At 39.2% G+C, this 16,422-nt stretch overlaps 1 protein-coding gene across 1 annotated transcript in view; it reads left to right on the top strand.

Moving 5' to 3' along the window:
- The window catches only part of cdkal1 (CDK5 regulatory subunit associated protein 1-like 1), a gene marked incomplete at its 3' end in the record, with an annotated part of 132,645 nt that extends 122,898 nt beyond the window's left edge, over window positions 1-9,747 (top strand). The window contains exon 8 of the mRNA XM_010788027.1: window positions 9,567-9,747. Within this exon, the coding sequence (XP_010786329.1) occupies window positions 9,567-9,747 (181 nt within the window). The remainder of the gene's footprint in view (window positions 1-9,566) is intronic.
- Between the last annotated feature and the right edge of the window lie 6,675 nt (window positions 9,748-16,422).

Below are 16,422 nucleotides of genomic sequence, written 5' to 3'. Positions count from 1 at the left end.
CCCCCCCAAGGAATATAGGCATCATAACAGTGTGGTAAGGTTTAGGGAATTTGTATTTGTATTTGTAATAGCTTTTGTCACAGTAGTATTTCATACTAACATACAGTTACTTAGGTGTTACTACAGTAGGTGTTTTACTAAAATCAGTTTATGTCTGTTTTATTTTGTAGTTATTCGTCAATAAACCAGAAATTAATTGACTTTTTGGGTTAAATATGTATGTTTTTTTTATCTTGTCAAGTTTATGATTAATGAAACCTTGAAGTTCCCCCTATTGATGATACAGTATTCTCAATGTCAGATCATGTTACCAGTTTTGAACTAATTGCCCTGTAAAAATGTCATTCTTAAGTGGCTTATTTGACTTGAGACACAAAAAACACTAATTGATTTCCCTGACAGGTTCTTCCTCACTCTCAGGAAAAGCCCTTATGATGCTCCTATTGGGCTCTAGTGATTATACGTTTAATGATTCGTAAAATGATTAGTTAGTTAAAAGTAATTAGTCAGTTAATTACCTGTCGAACAGAAAACCACCAACTTCAGCATCAATCAAAAGCCTTCTATATACAACACAGTGTTGAGCTTGTTTTTCTTTTCTACTGCCACTCCTCTCAAATTGTCATGCCTTTGATTTAATTGTCTCTATTTAGTCCTAACTGTGTCTAACATTGAGATAATAACCAAGACTGCTCATAAGAGACTTGTTTGCGAGCAGCTTGCTATCAAAACATATAGCCTCCCCTTCATCTGCAGAAGAATCTTTAGTAAGCCATACCAACACTTCTCCTGTTGCGAGTAAACTGGTCTGAACACGGTGCTAAAAATACACCCTTTAAAAAAATAAAATAAAGGAAATCTATATTGCTTCTATATTTTTGGGCCAAATAGTCCCTTTAACTTCCAATGATCCATTTGAATAGAGACGTGGTTCTTCCTCACTTTAACAATGTCTCATTTAATGCATAATCTGTTTTGCATCGACTTATATCTCCCTCTTAACAAAACAATGGATATGTCTATTTCCTTTATTCAGCTTTTCCATTAACAATATTTCTAGCTTGCTGGCTGCTTGATCGAAAGAGTGTGAAAACCCTACACTTAAAGCGAGGCCAGCAATCATTTGATTCTGGTAAGGCTTTTGTGTCCAGCATTTATCTGGTGCTTTGATGTTATCCATATCTGTGCAGGTCAGCCAGACACGATATGTCAATGAAGGTTGCTTTAAATTGAAATAAAGTGTAAAGGGACAGTCGTTTTAACGTCCGGCGAGACAGTCACTAGTGTCATGCCTTTGCACAGCAGCCCTTCTAAGGCAGATATAAAGGTGGGTATGAAATAACTGCTTCTGTATGTGTGAGTGTGTGCATGAGTGTTAGTGAGCGGATGGATTTGTGGTGTCTGTGCACTGTTATTACTCCTCCCTCAGACTAATGAAATGTGTATGTGTGTGTTCTCATTACCCTTCTCCGGGGCTAATGAAGTATGTGTGTGTGTTAAATTGAACTGCAGTTCTGCTCTGCTGTGTTCAGGCTGTTTCATTAAATGATAAAGTTTACTGATGACTCCAGTGGGATCATTATTTACTTGGCTCTCCATTCATTCCCCAGCAGCCACCTCGATCTTTACAAATGACCTGCTCCACAGAAAGATAGAGGTTGTTTTCACTGCAGGTTCAGAGACAAACGACTCGGTACCTGCTTACCGCATAGCCAACGTGTTTACACACCCTATTTGGACTTATGTCCAATATCACCGAGTTGTTTTCCTATTCCCAAGAAAAATATAGACTGTGCCTAAATAAGCACTTTTATAGAAAAACTGAAACTCATTACCTTAACAGATTTTAATTGCTATTTTTATAGTGAACTATCTAATGAGAAATTATGATTAAGTGAGAAAGATTACAAGTATATGAGGCTAAAAAGAGACTCAATAATGTTTTTGCTTGTGTGTCTGTGTATGTGTAGGATTTTATAACATTCCAAACTCAACGTTCCCACCAGATAGACTGAGAAAGCAGGGGTTTAAGTAGAGAAAGAGCCAGAAATGCAGGTTGAAGAAGTCTCTCTGACAGTTTGACAGCTCCTCTCAGGCAAACTGAAGACATCACCTGTCTCTGTCTGCCTCTTAACCAATCATTTGTCTGTCCACTCTTTACTCCCTAGCATATGACAATTTTTTGCCCATCTAATATTCATCCCAGCTGCTTTGTAAGCGGGAACATTTACTTATTGGGAACATCTGTGTTTATGAACATTTAACTTCATAAAGTCTGACCAATAGTAGTGCTCCAAAATGTTTGAGTTCATGGTAACTGTCATGTAGGGATTCAGAGCCATTGGGTTATTGATTAGAACCATTGTTTGGCTGTACAGCTTTAATCTGTCTAAAATCCTCCTGTTATCGGGCCAGTTACCTGGCAACTTCTCAATCACTTCTAACTGTCCCTTCCTTCATCCTTGATGGTGAAAGTGGTTGAGGAAAGTGAGTGATAACCAAGCACACCTCTTTCTCTCTCTCTCCGTCGCTGTAAATTGAGCCGCTACACGACAGTGCCATTACCTCCAGCTGCCACGGCTAAATCAAACACTTAAGTGTCTGAGTGATTACTCTTACACACCTCACAATTGTCCCTATTCGTCTTCTGCCTTTCTTAGGTTCCTTCTGTCTCTCCTTTAAGAGGAAATCATTGTCTGTTAACTATATTGTACGGTGTGCATAAGCTGTTTTAATTTAGTTTGTTACTTGAAATGCATACACAGAAGTATAGTGAGTTCCCAGCAACAATAAAATAAAGAATAAAACATGTAGGTGAGGGTAGAGAACTACCCCTCTGAACAAACTACAGAAAATAAAAAACACTAACAAATCAAGATGAGAGAGCAAAAAAGAAATGACCTCCATAACACAATGCAAAATAACAGTTTATTGAATCTCGCCCACACGTTTCCTTGAAATGTATTTCAGCCAGCAGTAATGCTTAACATTCCGCATGTGACATGTGAAGGTTCTATGTGAGTGATCTTGAGGTTTTGATCACATCTTCAAAAGAAGTTTAATCTCAGTAAATCGATGCACATGAAGATATGGATGACCTTTCAAGAATGTGCTGTTGTGTATTGGAAAGAGATGTTAAGAGGAAAATAAGTCTTCTTGATGTCAGAATTCTTTTGCAAGACTTTCTGATTTTTGAAGCCAACTTAATCTTTCAAAGGTTATTTAAGTGTGCACTAGTAGCAGTAAAAGGCCCTCTTGTCATTGACAGCATTTTGAAGAAAGTGCTTTTTACCACTGCATAATTCACAGAGGTTGTTTTGATCATTTATAGCCATGCTTTTTGTTCCAAGAAATGTTCTTGCAAATGGCCTAAAAAGTATTCATTCAAATTATTCTAATTTTGGTTTTACAATTCACTGATATGCATTCATGGTAACGTATAGGTGGGCCATCTTAAGGTGACATGCAAAAACAGTTTCAACCTTTGGATTATCAGGAGATGACCTTGAGAGTCAGTGTTGGTGAGCACAGATGGCTCCTATTTGAACCTCACATTGATGGAGAAATCTTCTTTACACTTCCCCACATAAGCATTGATTACTGTATGTCTGACATCAGTATATAGATATATAGTATATATATCACACAATATGTTGTGGATCTCTAATCTTCAAACTTCAGTCCTAGCAGCAGCTCACCCCAGCTGCTGCTCTAAAGTCGTCAGATTACTTGTTAATGTAATTTTATTTATGAGTTTCCTCAAGACGGCAACTTTCCAAAGTTTTTGCGTTTGACGACAAAGTTCCCCACAGCACATCTTTCTCCCTCTCTGCTCATCGCCACGTCTTTCTCTCTCTCTCTCTTCCTTCACCGTCCGACTCCTACGCTACAGCGGCCCCACGGTGCCACACATTATCATTTCAGAGAACACACACTGCTGCACAGATGGGTTGCATGGTCTCTTTCCAACAGATGAATAGGTAAATATTTACCTTCCCAGATTGTCTTTCTTCCACTCTCCCCCTTCCATCACTTCCTCTCTACACCTCCGTGCCACACTCATTTTTTTCTTCTAGCTGTGGTTTCTCAGGGCTCTTCTGTCCCAATGGTCTCGCCTTCATCTTATCACGGGGGCCGCTCACAGGCATCTGTTGTGCAAACACGCTTGCATACACATGCACATATTTTGAATATATGATGAAGAGGATGGCTGTATGTATATGGGAGCTCATGTATGCATGTATGAGGCCTCAGCAAACAAAGAGTTGATCATAATTCTGCTGAAGACAATTGCGTGTTTTATGAAGCTTAATTCAACCCATTGAGGCAGATGGGGCTATGCCTTCTTATCTTGAGTTTTAATTACAATTCTGTATTCTCCTATGAACACATTATTCCTGTGTAAATGCTAACTCAGACTGGAAGCACATTAAGGCTAATGGAGGCCAGTGTCTTCAGGGATGAGGTCTTTTTCCCTCCATGGGGCAGGAGGAGAAGTGACAGGAACAAAGCACACACACACACACACACACACACACACACACACACACACACACACACACACATCTTTCACTGCACTATTATCACTTTTAATTTAGGGGCCTCAGGGGCTGTATTGTCTTTTTATTCTGAAGTAGATACAGAAATTGCAGCATTAGCCATGAGGTCAGTGATTGACTGCTAGATGTACAAATCAGTCCATCCTGCCTTTGTCTCTCATCATACAGGTACATTTAGTTGACTTTCCATTAAAACAGATCATTCATAGTCTCAGACATGGTTAAACAGAGAACTAATTAAATGTAGCTTCTAGAGCAATATCTATTAGGAGGCATTTCAAAATTCAATTTGAAGTGGCAGTAAAGGTGATGAACATTGGGCTCTATTATTTATACTCTTTACATAACTGCTGCCTGCCATAAAATGTTACGCCACTTTTTCCTCTATGTTTTAACCACAGTGTCTCGTGTTCCTTTTTTGTACCTCTTACATTTTGGTAAAATGTGATGTCCCTCTCTTTTTTTAAACTTTATATTCAACATCTCTACTTGCAATCATTTGTACTCTTAGTATTTTTCTTTGTCTTTACGTTAGGTGATATAAGATGCTTTGCTTTCATTTCCTTTTGATTAATTATACCATTTCTGATATCGTTCTCTGATCAATACTAACCGTTGTTAACTATTTCCCCATGCCTCACTGACGGATAATAACTCATTTGACGTATTCTGTCTGTTTATCTCCTTTTCCCACAAAGAGACTCATCAGTCTTTTCTTATTTATACACTCAGTTAAAATTGCATCTGGTCTTCTGTTTATTGATCAGATACCTCATGTCTCTTAAAACACATAATAGGTACAGTTGCAAGAAAAAGTATGTGAACCCTTTGGAATTACCTGGATTTCTGTATAAGTTGGTCATAAAATGGAGGAAGCCACTGCTGTCCAGAAAAAACATTGCTGCACATTTTGAAGTTTGCAAAAGAGCACCTGGATGTTCCACAGCACTACTGGCAAAATATTCTGTGGACAGATGAAACCAAAGTTGAGTTGTTTGGAAGGAACACACAATGCTATGTGTGGAGAAAAAAAGGCACAGCACACCAACATCAAAACCTCATCCCAACTGTGAAGTATGGTGGAGGGAGCATCATGGTTTGGGGCTGCTTTGCTGCCTCAGGGCCTGGACAGATTGCCATCATCGACGGAAAAATGAATTCTCAAGTTTATCAAGACATTTTGCTGGAGAACTTAAGGCCATCTGTCCACCAATTGAAGCTCAACAGAAGATGGGTGGTGCAACAGGACAACAACCCAAAGCACAGAAGTAAATCAACAACAGAATGGCTTCAACAGAAGAAAATACGCCTTCTGGAGTGGCCCAGTCAGAGTCCTGACCTCAACCCANACCACTGGCTCAGATAATGAAGAACAACAAAATAAGTTACCATAGCTATGCGGATGACACACAAATTTAGTTCAGTTATTATGCTCCAAATATCTGGAACAAACTCCCAGAAACCTGCAGGTCCGCTGCAACTCTGACTACTTTTAAATCCAGGCTGAAGACTTTTCTTTTTATCGCTGCTTTTAATTGAACTATTCATATCTTAAACTGCACTGTAACTTTTATCCATGTATTTTTCTTTTAATGTTTATTTTATTATCTTTTCTTTTTAATGACTGATTTTAAATGCCATTTTCTGAATGACTTTCATTTTTGTAAAGCACTTTGAATTGCCTTGTGTTGAAAGGTGCTATAAAAATAAACTTACCTCGCCTTAAAGGTGTGGTAGGTAATTCACTTCAGAAACAATTTTAGTTATATTCCATGGAATGCTCTTAACATCCCGATAGCAATGAATAAATTAAATGTTTTGACAATAAATACATAAAATGTCATCTGTGGAAGCCGTGGAACTGTAAAAAGCACGACCAATCATCTGAGCCGGCCCGGCTAAAGTAACTGGATGGCCTACCTGCCTGTCAGCCTTCCATCTGTGCACAAACTTATCTCGTGCCTTTATTGGTCATGTGCGCGTTCGTGTGTGTTGGAGGAGGGGCTCTGTAAGGAAGATGGCATGTCTGCATTGACTTTACATGTAATCGCGCGGCCCCCAAACGTCGCATCGCGTCCGGTCTGAACATAGCATTACAGCGCCACGTACAGGCTCCTGCATATGTACTGCAGCTTCTCCAGCGGTTGGAGCTAAACGGAGCTGTCTCGTGTGGACAGAAGCTATCCGGTGAACATTGCGTGTGGACTGAAGCTTTTTTGCGATTGCGTTAATCCTATGCGTTTAGCCATATGCGTCCTCGTGTGGCCGGGGCCTAAGATCCCTCTTCCTGCATCAGTTTAATTGAAAGCTAGTTGATCTGACAGCTAATCTGTCGTCTTGACTTTCTCCTTTTCCGTCTCTGTGTCTCTGCCTCTCTGTTTCTCGCATACTCTGTTTTTTTAAAGGTGAACAATAACAAGACATGTTTCTCCTCTCCCATTTTAACAAGGAGAGTGGTTCTTGTTCATTAGTATCGCACATCACACCTCCATCACCCTTAGATCTGGGAGAGACAGAGGTGTCAAAATGACAGTGTGGCGCCCGTGCTTTTTCCCTCTCAGCCGCCACCTTAGGAAAATCCACAAAAGTCAATTCACACCAGTCTCTCTCCCTGCTATTTATCTCAGTATCTTATCCGTGTGTGTTACTTGGCACCCCTGGCCTGAATTCTACAATTCTGCCAGCAATGGTGTAAATGTTGTTAGTGTTTCCTATTAAAGGAGAAAGACATACCAACTCACCACTACGACCACCACGGGCCATTGCAAATTGGATATGAACGCCCTGGGGGGATAAAACTGATTTTAGATCTATTAAGGCTAGAAAAGAAATGGGCTTGTTTGTTTGGATGTTAATTTAATTCACTTCCCTTCTTAGTATCATTAATGAAATAGCTTGAGGAGTATATTATAGATTTCTTTATACTCTTGTGACGAGCAATAAATAACGTGATTTTATTCATTTTCAACTTTTCTTTCATCCCTGTAGGACAAGAATGTTTTGATGTGATTAGATTTGATAGGCTGCACCAATCATAAATGTGGCCTACCAAATGTTGCCTACTGGTGACCGTAATGTGGGTACACAGTAGGAAACCTTGGCTCCAGAAAATGACCTATATCTTTCCGTTTTCAGACTGTTCTCCTCGAGTATTAATTGTAAAAAGCCTACAGGCAGCAAATAGTCTTTTGTTTACTTAACAAAGTAGAGGATTAAAACTGTGTATTCTGGTAAATACTCAGGGGTGTCAGAACCACTGCTTGAGGGGTCTAGAAAGAACATTTAAATCACAAACATAGAATTATTCATGTATTCATCCGTGCTCAGATTGTTTAGTTTTTAATTTATTTGGTTTTGCTTTTCCAAAGGGTAGTTTTCAGGCGGATCTTAGAGGTCAAGGATGCCTGTGCCTGCAGGCCATTGGTTAATATTAATGACCATAAGCCAATTGGAAGTCATCAATAGGTCAGAGGTTATCATGGGGTTGCAGATGCAGGAAGTTAATGTTATTAAAGATGCATCTTGTTGTCGATTGCAGAGAAAATTTCTTTTACACTCTTTTCTCAATGTCTAAGTTAAGCTGTCTTTGTCTGTCACTAATGCTTATGTGTGTGTTTGTTTATTGTCTTAATGTCTTTAAGGTTTTCTACAAGAGGTAGTTGATCCTTCATATTCTTGCTTTTATTCGATCAGGTTCTTTTTTGGAAGCAATTCTTTAGCTAGGTCCTTATTTGTAAGATGAGGGAACATTAACAGTTAAAGAACTACAACATCACATTTGAGATGGTTGTTCCAAAATTAGTCAGGAACGGAGAAGAAAAAAGATTGAATGAAAGAGTGAGTAGTAAGAAGCAAACAGAAATTACAGGTGATTGATAGTTTGCTCAGTCTCAATGGCCGTCCCCTTCTTTTCACCCAAAGATTTATGAAAGGAAATCTGTTAAGTTGTCTGTTACTAATTACATCATGGCTTCTTGTGCAGACTGCTTTCCATATAACACGTCACATTAAGAGGCACCAGTGTGCCTCCTGTTCCACTCCATCTTAATGTTTGATAGAAGACATATAATCAATGTCATGGCTTGCTTGTATTGACAATTACTTCTAATTACTTCCGTATTGAGTACCATACCCAATCTGATTTTGAAGGAAAAAAAAGGCCAATGAAAAGCCAGCTGGTCAAAAATAATTTGGTCTTTGCTGCTAAAAACAAAAATGTTGTCTTGCTGAATTATTAACTCTAGCCATCAAAGATTACATTGAATTATGTTGGGATCAAACTGCAATACAACATACAGATTACATATTAGCCGAAATGTAAATTGCAATGTCAAGTATGTACTCTCAAGACACACGGTTCTCTGAAAGACAACAGTAACTTAGCCTTTGAGTTCTTGCACAAGCTGTCAAACTGCTGTCAATACAAACAAAATACATAGAACCAATCGATGCATCTATTCCCACAAACTACTGGCTACGTCTAATCCAATAAGCCACTGGGTCAATAATCAATTGCTAGTGATCGGTGGCAGAGGTTGCTAACCAAGGTTTGACTGGCTAAATGAGTCTATGGGGACAAACTTTGGCCTTTCTTAATGATATGGTCATTCCAATAGTTTCCAAAGGCACGTATCAACAGGGGGAAGGTGTCTGTGAATTGTGAACTTCAGAATCCTTTTAGATAATAGATCAAAGAATATTTTGAGGCTAAGGATTGTTAGACTGAAATGTAACCTATTTCTGACTGGTGTTTCCTAAAGGATTCTGCTGAAATAATATTGTTAATATTGCTTCCATATTTCCTTATTTACATTACCATTATTTCTGATATGTTTTTTTATGTTTACTTTTATACAGAGAAGGTATTAGGATCATGATAATCATGCAATGATCATTTCTGCTTGTGTGATGTTCACATTTTTCTCCAGTTGTTTTTAAAATGGTTTAACAGACAGAAATGTGTTGTTTATTTTGCTTGCTAATAAGCTCTCTTCGTCTCTCTTTTAGGGTCCCAGGTGTTACCATTGCTACGGATTTAATCTGCGGTTTTCCTGGTGAGACAGAAGAAGACTTCCAAGAGACGGTAGAGTTGGTGAAGCTCTACCGATTCCCCAGTCTGTTCATCAACCAGTTTTACCCCAGGCCCGGTACACCTGCCGCCAAGATGGAGCAAGTTCCAGCACTTGTGGTGAGTGTGGACAAAGATACTGAGATTCCTTCACTACTAGTACTCTGAAAAAGTTAAGTTAAGTTAAATATTATCAGGAGTGAAAGTTAGAGATTTGACTGTTCAGTGTTTCCCCTAGGATGGAGTCATAGCAGCGGTGCTAAGGCATGTGGGCCCAGCATAATGTGAGCGAGGAGCGCGTGGAATTTTTTAGTGCGTGCGAAGTGCGCCCCGCCAATTTGTTTCTATGTGTCTGCACAAGAAAGGCTCTTGAGGCCTAGTACCAGGGCCGGTTCTAGACAATTTGCTGCCCTAGGTGAGATTTTAGGCGACATTTTATATGTAAAGAATAAATGAAAAATTTCTACAAAAGACAAATACACCTTAAAAACAGAAACTTATTGACATAGGTAATAGACGTCAAAATGGCTTCAAATGTATTCAGTATTGTATGAACATGTTTGAATTGGGGGGTGGACGTNACATCCTCTAGGGGGGTCCGGGGCAATGTCTCAAGATTTAGCAAAAATACACCTTTATTGAACATACAGTAACACAAATACTACAAATCCACATAACAAACAATCAAAAATGAAAAAGGGTCGCCACTTATTATTATTTTAAGAAGAAAAAAAAAAAGTTAAAAAAATCTTTTCTTTTTCTTTTTTTTTGTTACCTGGCTGGCACCCCCTAGCAGCGGCGCTCATATTTCAGCAGCGGCGCTGCGCCGCCACTATTTGTATATAGGGGAAACACTGCTGTTATGTTGCCGCAAATGGCAAAATATACCACAATACAATTTGTTTGAATCCATAGCAAGTACGATTTATTTGAGTTGTCTTTCAATCAATGCATAGTAAATGTAAGTCAAAATGTTGCTCAAGTAACAGATATATACTGATAATTGCAATAAGATCCTAAAACGTTTGGAAAAGGGTCTTTAAAAAGGTCTTATATAGTCTAAAATGTGGTTAAAGGAGTTCTGCATAATACATATTTATCGTAGGTAAAAACATTTGCACTGAGTCCTTATTTGAATGCATGCATATACTGTACTGTAAGTGCACACATACATGCACATGTGAGTGTGTGTGTGTGTGCATTGAGGAAACACAGGCCGTCCCCTATCATCTGAAAATGTAAAAGCATGTTCTAGTTCTGTCATGACTGCTGTACAAATGTTACTAATCCTGAAGGACGTGTGTGTGGGGGAGTGTGAGAATTTTGATGTCACACTCCCCTTATGACAGACAGACACACATGGTACACATACAGGATGAAAGCAAACGGTGCTAATGTTAAAATGTTAAAGCCTCTGTTAAATTCAAACATTTCTTGCTGCAAGTTAACTGGGACCACAACAAAATCTAAACTTGCACATAAAGAACAGAAATCTTAATACAGTAATTCTTCTTAAAAACCCATAATTATCAAACACTCCACAATGATAGGTGACTTTTTGCCTATTAGGATTGTAGCTTTGTGTTAAAGAAATGGACTAATAAGGTATTTAAAGAAAGAAATCGCACGAGAAATATATTTCCTTGACCTCAACATGAGGCAGTTTCCTAGTTGCCAATATCCAAACAACACTCTTACTGTTCTCTGCACGACCACACAGCTCCTGACAGATAGTCTCTCCTTCCCTCTCGCCGCTCTTTAAATCTGCTAATGAAGCCATAATTGTTAGGAAAGGCTTGTGCAAGAAAGAAGCACAGATTGAACACGTCAGCCTCAGCAGCATTTTCTTGACCTTTTACCACACAATTGTCTCAGCTACTTTTGTGTTGAGGATGCTACATGTAACTTATATAAATGTAAATGAACAGAAAAGTTTGTTATGAACATGAATACTCTCTACAGTAACACTTACACTTTATGCTCATTACATCCTTTATGCTTATCTTTTATCGTGTTTTTGTAAATGAGGCTATATTCCTCCTTCATTAAGCAATGCTTAATAAACGGAGAAAATGACTGCTTATTTGGTTCATTGCCATTGATAAACAAGTCAAAGTTGTCCCTTTCATAGTTGCTGACTTAGATCATTCTATCTTTATATGAAACTTGAAATGTTTTTCTCAGACCGTTTTTCTTTAGTCTGACCTGCTACATTATGCTGCACCTTATACAATCTCTTCTTACATTTGCACTCTCTCTCTTTACCATCAAAGTGTTGACACATCTCTTTCAAGTGTAGCGTCTTCATAAGTCATTCTCTTTCCCCCCCGTCTCCTATCTCTCCTTGTTCTCTGAGGAGAAGCTGAGTGTGTCTTAGAGGGATCAATCCCCAGACAACCACATCACTGCTTCTCTTCTTATGTTTTTCCCCTCTGCTTTCTTTCTCCTCCAACTGTCTCATCCGACTTTTATTGTCAGCGTTTGGATGTCAGCACACATCTATCCTGGACTCCGTTGCACAAGCAGCTCTTTGATTGCCAGAATGTAGCATATTGTAGGTCTCTGTTTCTTGCCAAATCAGCCTTTCTTGTTTGTTTGAAAATATTTTGATAGCTAGTTTTATTGTTTCTCTAATAATGACTATAAGGTCAAGTGTTTTAGAAACTGGTTTATTTTTAAAACTGCCTAGAAAAAGACCGCACATCACATTGTCATCATGCATTCTAATAGCCATTCTCATTGGTCATCCAAATGTTTATCCCAAAGGTCTTGCAAAATCCTCTTTTTAATGTCCTTTATACATACATATGTCTGTCGGGGAACTCACAAAGTGTCAGAAAACAAAACCCTCTCTCTTTTCCTCCGTACCCAAATCTCTAAAAACGGGGGTACAACGGAGCTGATCCAGATTTGCGTCCGAAATGACGTAATATCGGAAATGTGGACCCACGGCACTATCAAAAAGTTGCTATCAGAAACAATGCCCGACGTGTTTTGGACGTAATATGCACTTTGTTTACATGAGCAAGCAACACTCAGAGCTAACCTGTACTGGAGAGAGTATGTGTAAAAAAGCATGAGATAATAAAAGAAACTCACCTTGTGGTAAACCCGCAAGAGAAAAAGCATTTGAGCTCCATACTGTTTCAGAAATAATCCTTGATGTGGTTTGGAACATGATATGGCATTTAATCACAGCAGCATTTAGCTGTATCTCATATAATTCTGAGCAGGCACAAGCTCCCCCTCTTTTAATTTGTTCAAGCTAAGGACTCAGATCAGCCATTCTCTAACAGGGCTGAAACAGAGGGATATGAGGGATGCCTAAAATGCATGATCTGTTTGGTATTTTGAGCAAAACACATCATAGAAATTGTTTACATATCTGTATATATCTGAGACCCATAATATATGCCCAAAAATAGCATGATAGGAGCTCTTTAAGGGAATGTTTGTGCATGACAGAGGATATTAAAAGGTGAGAGGGACAGAGATGGGGCGTCAGAATAATATGTAAGAGTCCCTGTAACCAGTACACCTGCTTCAGTGGTTAAAGCTGCCCACAACATCACATCATCAGTCAGCGTGCACCTGTTCTTACACGCATACACACACACAGCCCTAAAGACAGATACACACACACAGCGAGTGGTGGCAGCTAGGCGACGTCTAGGCCATGTAGGGTCAGTCATTAATAAAGTGCACCAGATGGTTTGTCTGGAACACAACTGTGTTGAATAGCCACAGGAGGGATGGATGGGAAGCTAGATGGAGTAGGAAGCCGAGACAGAAAGAGAGAGAGAGAGAGAGAGAGAGAGAGAGAGAGAGAAAATAAGGAAGAGCAAGCATGTATCACAAGTATGATTGGGGATGCAATCTTATTTGACAACCATTTTTCATCAACTTGTTGTTATTTATTTAATGTATTTATCATTTTTGTCATATATATTTTTTATGTACGGTATGTTCATTTATTTTTGTGGAGGAAGTGAAATGTTGTGTGATGTTGACATGTTTCATGTAGTGTATTCAAACCGCTACTCCCACTAACACACACAACACAATAAGGAAAGTAACAGCTACATGGATGTGTTCATTGTGGGCCCTGGAGGGGAACCACACCCATTATAAATGATATTGGCCCCTATGAGCACTCACCTACCAAATGTATCAGCTGATGGGACTGAGGATTTCAATCTCCCCATTTTGCTGTAGGGAAGCTTGTGGTGTTTGCCTATGGTTTGAATTAACCTTACATCAGTAGCACACTGCCCTTTAAAAAGCAAGAGCAGATATTTACCCTTTCTTATCAGAGTGGGACGCAGACATGACAGTTTTCCTTTTCCACTCTTTGCCTCATGATTAATGGGATGCGAAGCAGATTTTTAGACAAACCTAATCTCATTCTAGAAGATTGTGGTACCAACATACTGTTTTCAGTGATTTACTGCCTCTCAATGTAACAGCCCTTGCAGGAAAGATGGATGTACTGTAAGGTGGTTTTGGACATACAAGCAGGTGCAGGTCACTATTGCTACCATCTAGAGCTGGTCATTTGGTAGGAGGTGGTGAGGCATGTCCACGGGATCTAGTGGTTTCTGACAGCAGCAGACATTCTGTATGAGGGGTTTGTTAATTAAACTGTCAATACACCACATTCACCAGAATACAAAGGGTCACACCGTTTCACGAGTGAATTGTCAAAGTGTGTGTGTTCAGGGTAATAGGAGAGAATAGATAATGGGAATTGAAGGAGGTAAGTTTGAGAAAGGTTGCCTTGGATATACTGGAAAATGTTATTCGTATTGAGTAGTTTTCTTATTTTCAACATTCTGTGGCATTTCACAATATAGCTTTCAACAAATTCAGGAAATTAGCTCAAAAATAGAAACTGAGGATGGCAAAGAGTACTATTTTTTATGTAAAAGTGACTGTAAAGGGCAGACTCTTCAGACTCTGTTAGTGTTGACAAGTTGTTTTTCACATGTAGTCTCTTTTGTTGCTTGGACACCGAGTTGGCTAGTGAAGTAGCAACATGACACTATTCCTTAAAAAGTGCATGTTCAAAAGATAATTTATTAAATCATAGATTTGATAATATACCTTTATTTTAATTTGATTATGTAGCACTAAGAAATGTAAATGTGTTCTATTGCTGTCTGATTTACAGCCATAACACACGGATAGATTGATCTCATTGTGTGGAGCAGACACCCTGTAGAGCTGCAGAGTTTCCAGCTGCGATGTGGTCCAGGTGTTTTGTTTTGTATCTGTAGATCTAACTTATTAACTATTGTAATAAATGATATATGAGCTTGGGCAGATGGAAAGAATAGGAGACCACAGGGATGGAGGGAGAGAAGGGAGCATGTTGAGAATAAAAGGATGTGAATGCTATTAGCTTGGATCTCCATAATCATCCCCAGGTGACTAGAACTTAGCCTTGATAAATGGACTTGCTGAAGGAAGGTGTGTGTGTGGGTGTTTGGATGTCCATTTGTATGCAAGGAGGAGTTGAGAGTGAGCAGCTGCTGGAGCAAAAGGGAGTGAAAAAAGTGATAGAGAGGGAGATTAGCTATTCTAGTGGGACACTGTTTTTAATTTCCCCAGGTTGTAATTGGTTAAGAACTCCATTACCCACAAGGCAGCAGTGAGGCAGCTGTCAAAGTGAAGCAGCTGGCCAGCCCCTAGTAGCTCCATCTCCTAGCTTCAGTATCATTTATCTACGCCTGGACACCAGGCAAACACTTGCGTAAACACACACAAACACGCGATACTTTCTCTTCTCTCAAATGCAGATAATAACTGTCCCACACACATATCAGGGGAGATAATAACACTCCACTAAAGGCAGTAGAACATGTATTAAGGTTGAGTTAATGGTTAAGTTTCTGTCTGGGGCAGGTATGTCTGCAGGTGATTAATGAGGACCTAGTTCACTAATAAAAGAAGGGATAACACATTGCATTTTAATGATCACAGTTTTTGCTTGCCACACTCAAATGCATGCAACCTCAATAGGTCACCACCAGTAGGGATGGACAGTAATAATGTTTTGCTGGATGTAAAAAATTAAAGATAACCAGTGGGCATCAGAATCAAAAAAGTCCATTAGTGTAGATTGTATAAAGACAGACTGTTGCCTAAGGGGGAATTCAGTTGATGCTGCAGATAGGAAATAGTTGTTACAATGCACACATAAAATATACAGTGGGGCAAAAAAGTATTTAGTCAGCCACCAATTGTGCAAGTTCTCCCACTTAAAAAGATGAGAGGCCTGTAATGTTCATCCTAGGTATACCTCAACTATGAGAGACAGAATGAGAAAAAAAAATCCAGAAAATCACATTGTCTGATTTTTAAAGAATTTATTTGCAAATTATGGTGGAAAATAAGTATTTGGTCACCTACAAACAAACAAGATTGCTGGCTCTCACAGACCTGTAACTTCTTCTTTAAGAGCCTCCTCTGTCCTCCACTTGTTAACTGTATTAATGGCACCTGTTTGAACTCGTTATCAGTATAAAAGACACCTGTCCACAACCTCAAACAGTCACACTCCAAACTCCACTATGGCCAAGACCAAAGAGCTGTCAAAGGACACCAGGAACAACATTGTAGACCTGCACCAGGCTGGGAAGACTGAATCTGCAATAGGTAAGCAGCTTGGTGTGAAGAAATCAACTCTGGGAGCAATTATTAGAAAATGGAAGACATACAAGACCACTGATAATCTCCCTCGATCTGGGGCTCCACGCAAGATCTCACCCCGTGGGGTCAAAATGATCACAAAAA

The sequence above is a fragment of the Notothenia coriiceps genome, unplaced genomic scaffold, assembly GCF_000735185.1.
Source record: "Notothenia coriiceps isolate Sejong01 unplaced genomic scaffold, NC01 NC01_scaffold00031500, whole genome shotgun sequence".
NCBI classification, from domain to species: domain Eukaryota; kingdom Metazoa; phylum Chordata; class Actinopteri; order Perciformes; family Nototheniidae; genus Notothenia; species Notothenia coriiceps.
Note: the sequence above shows the minus strand (reverse complement) of the source record. Positions and strands in the feature narration are given on the sequence as shown.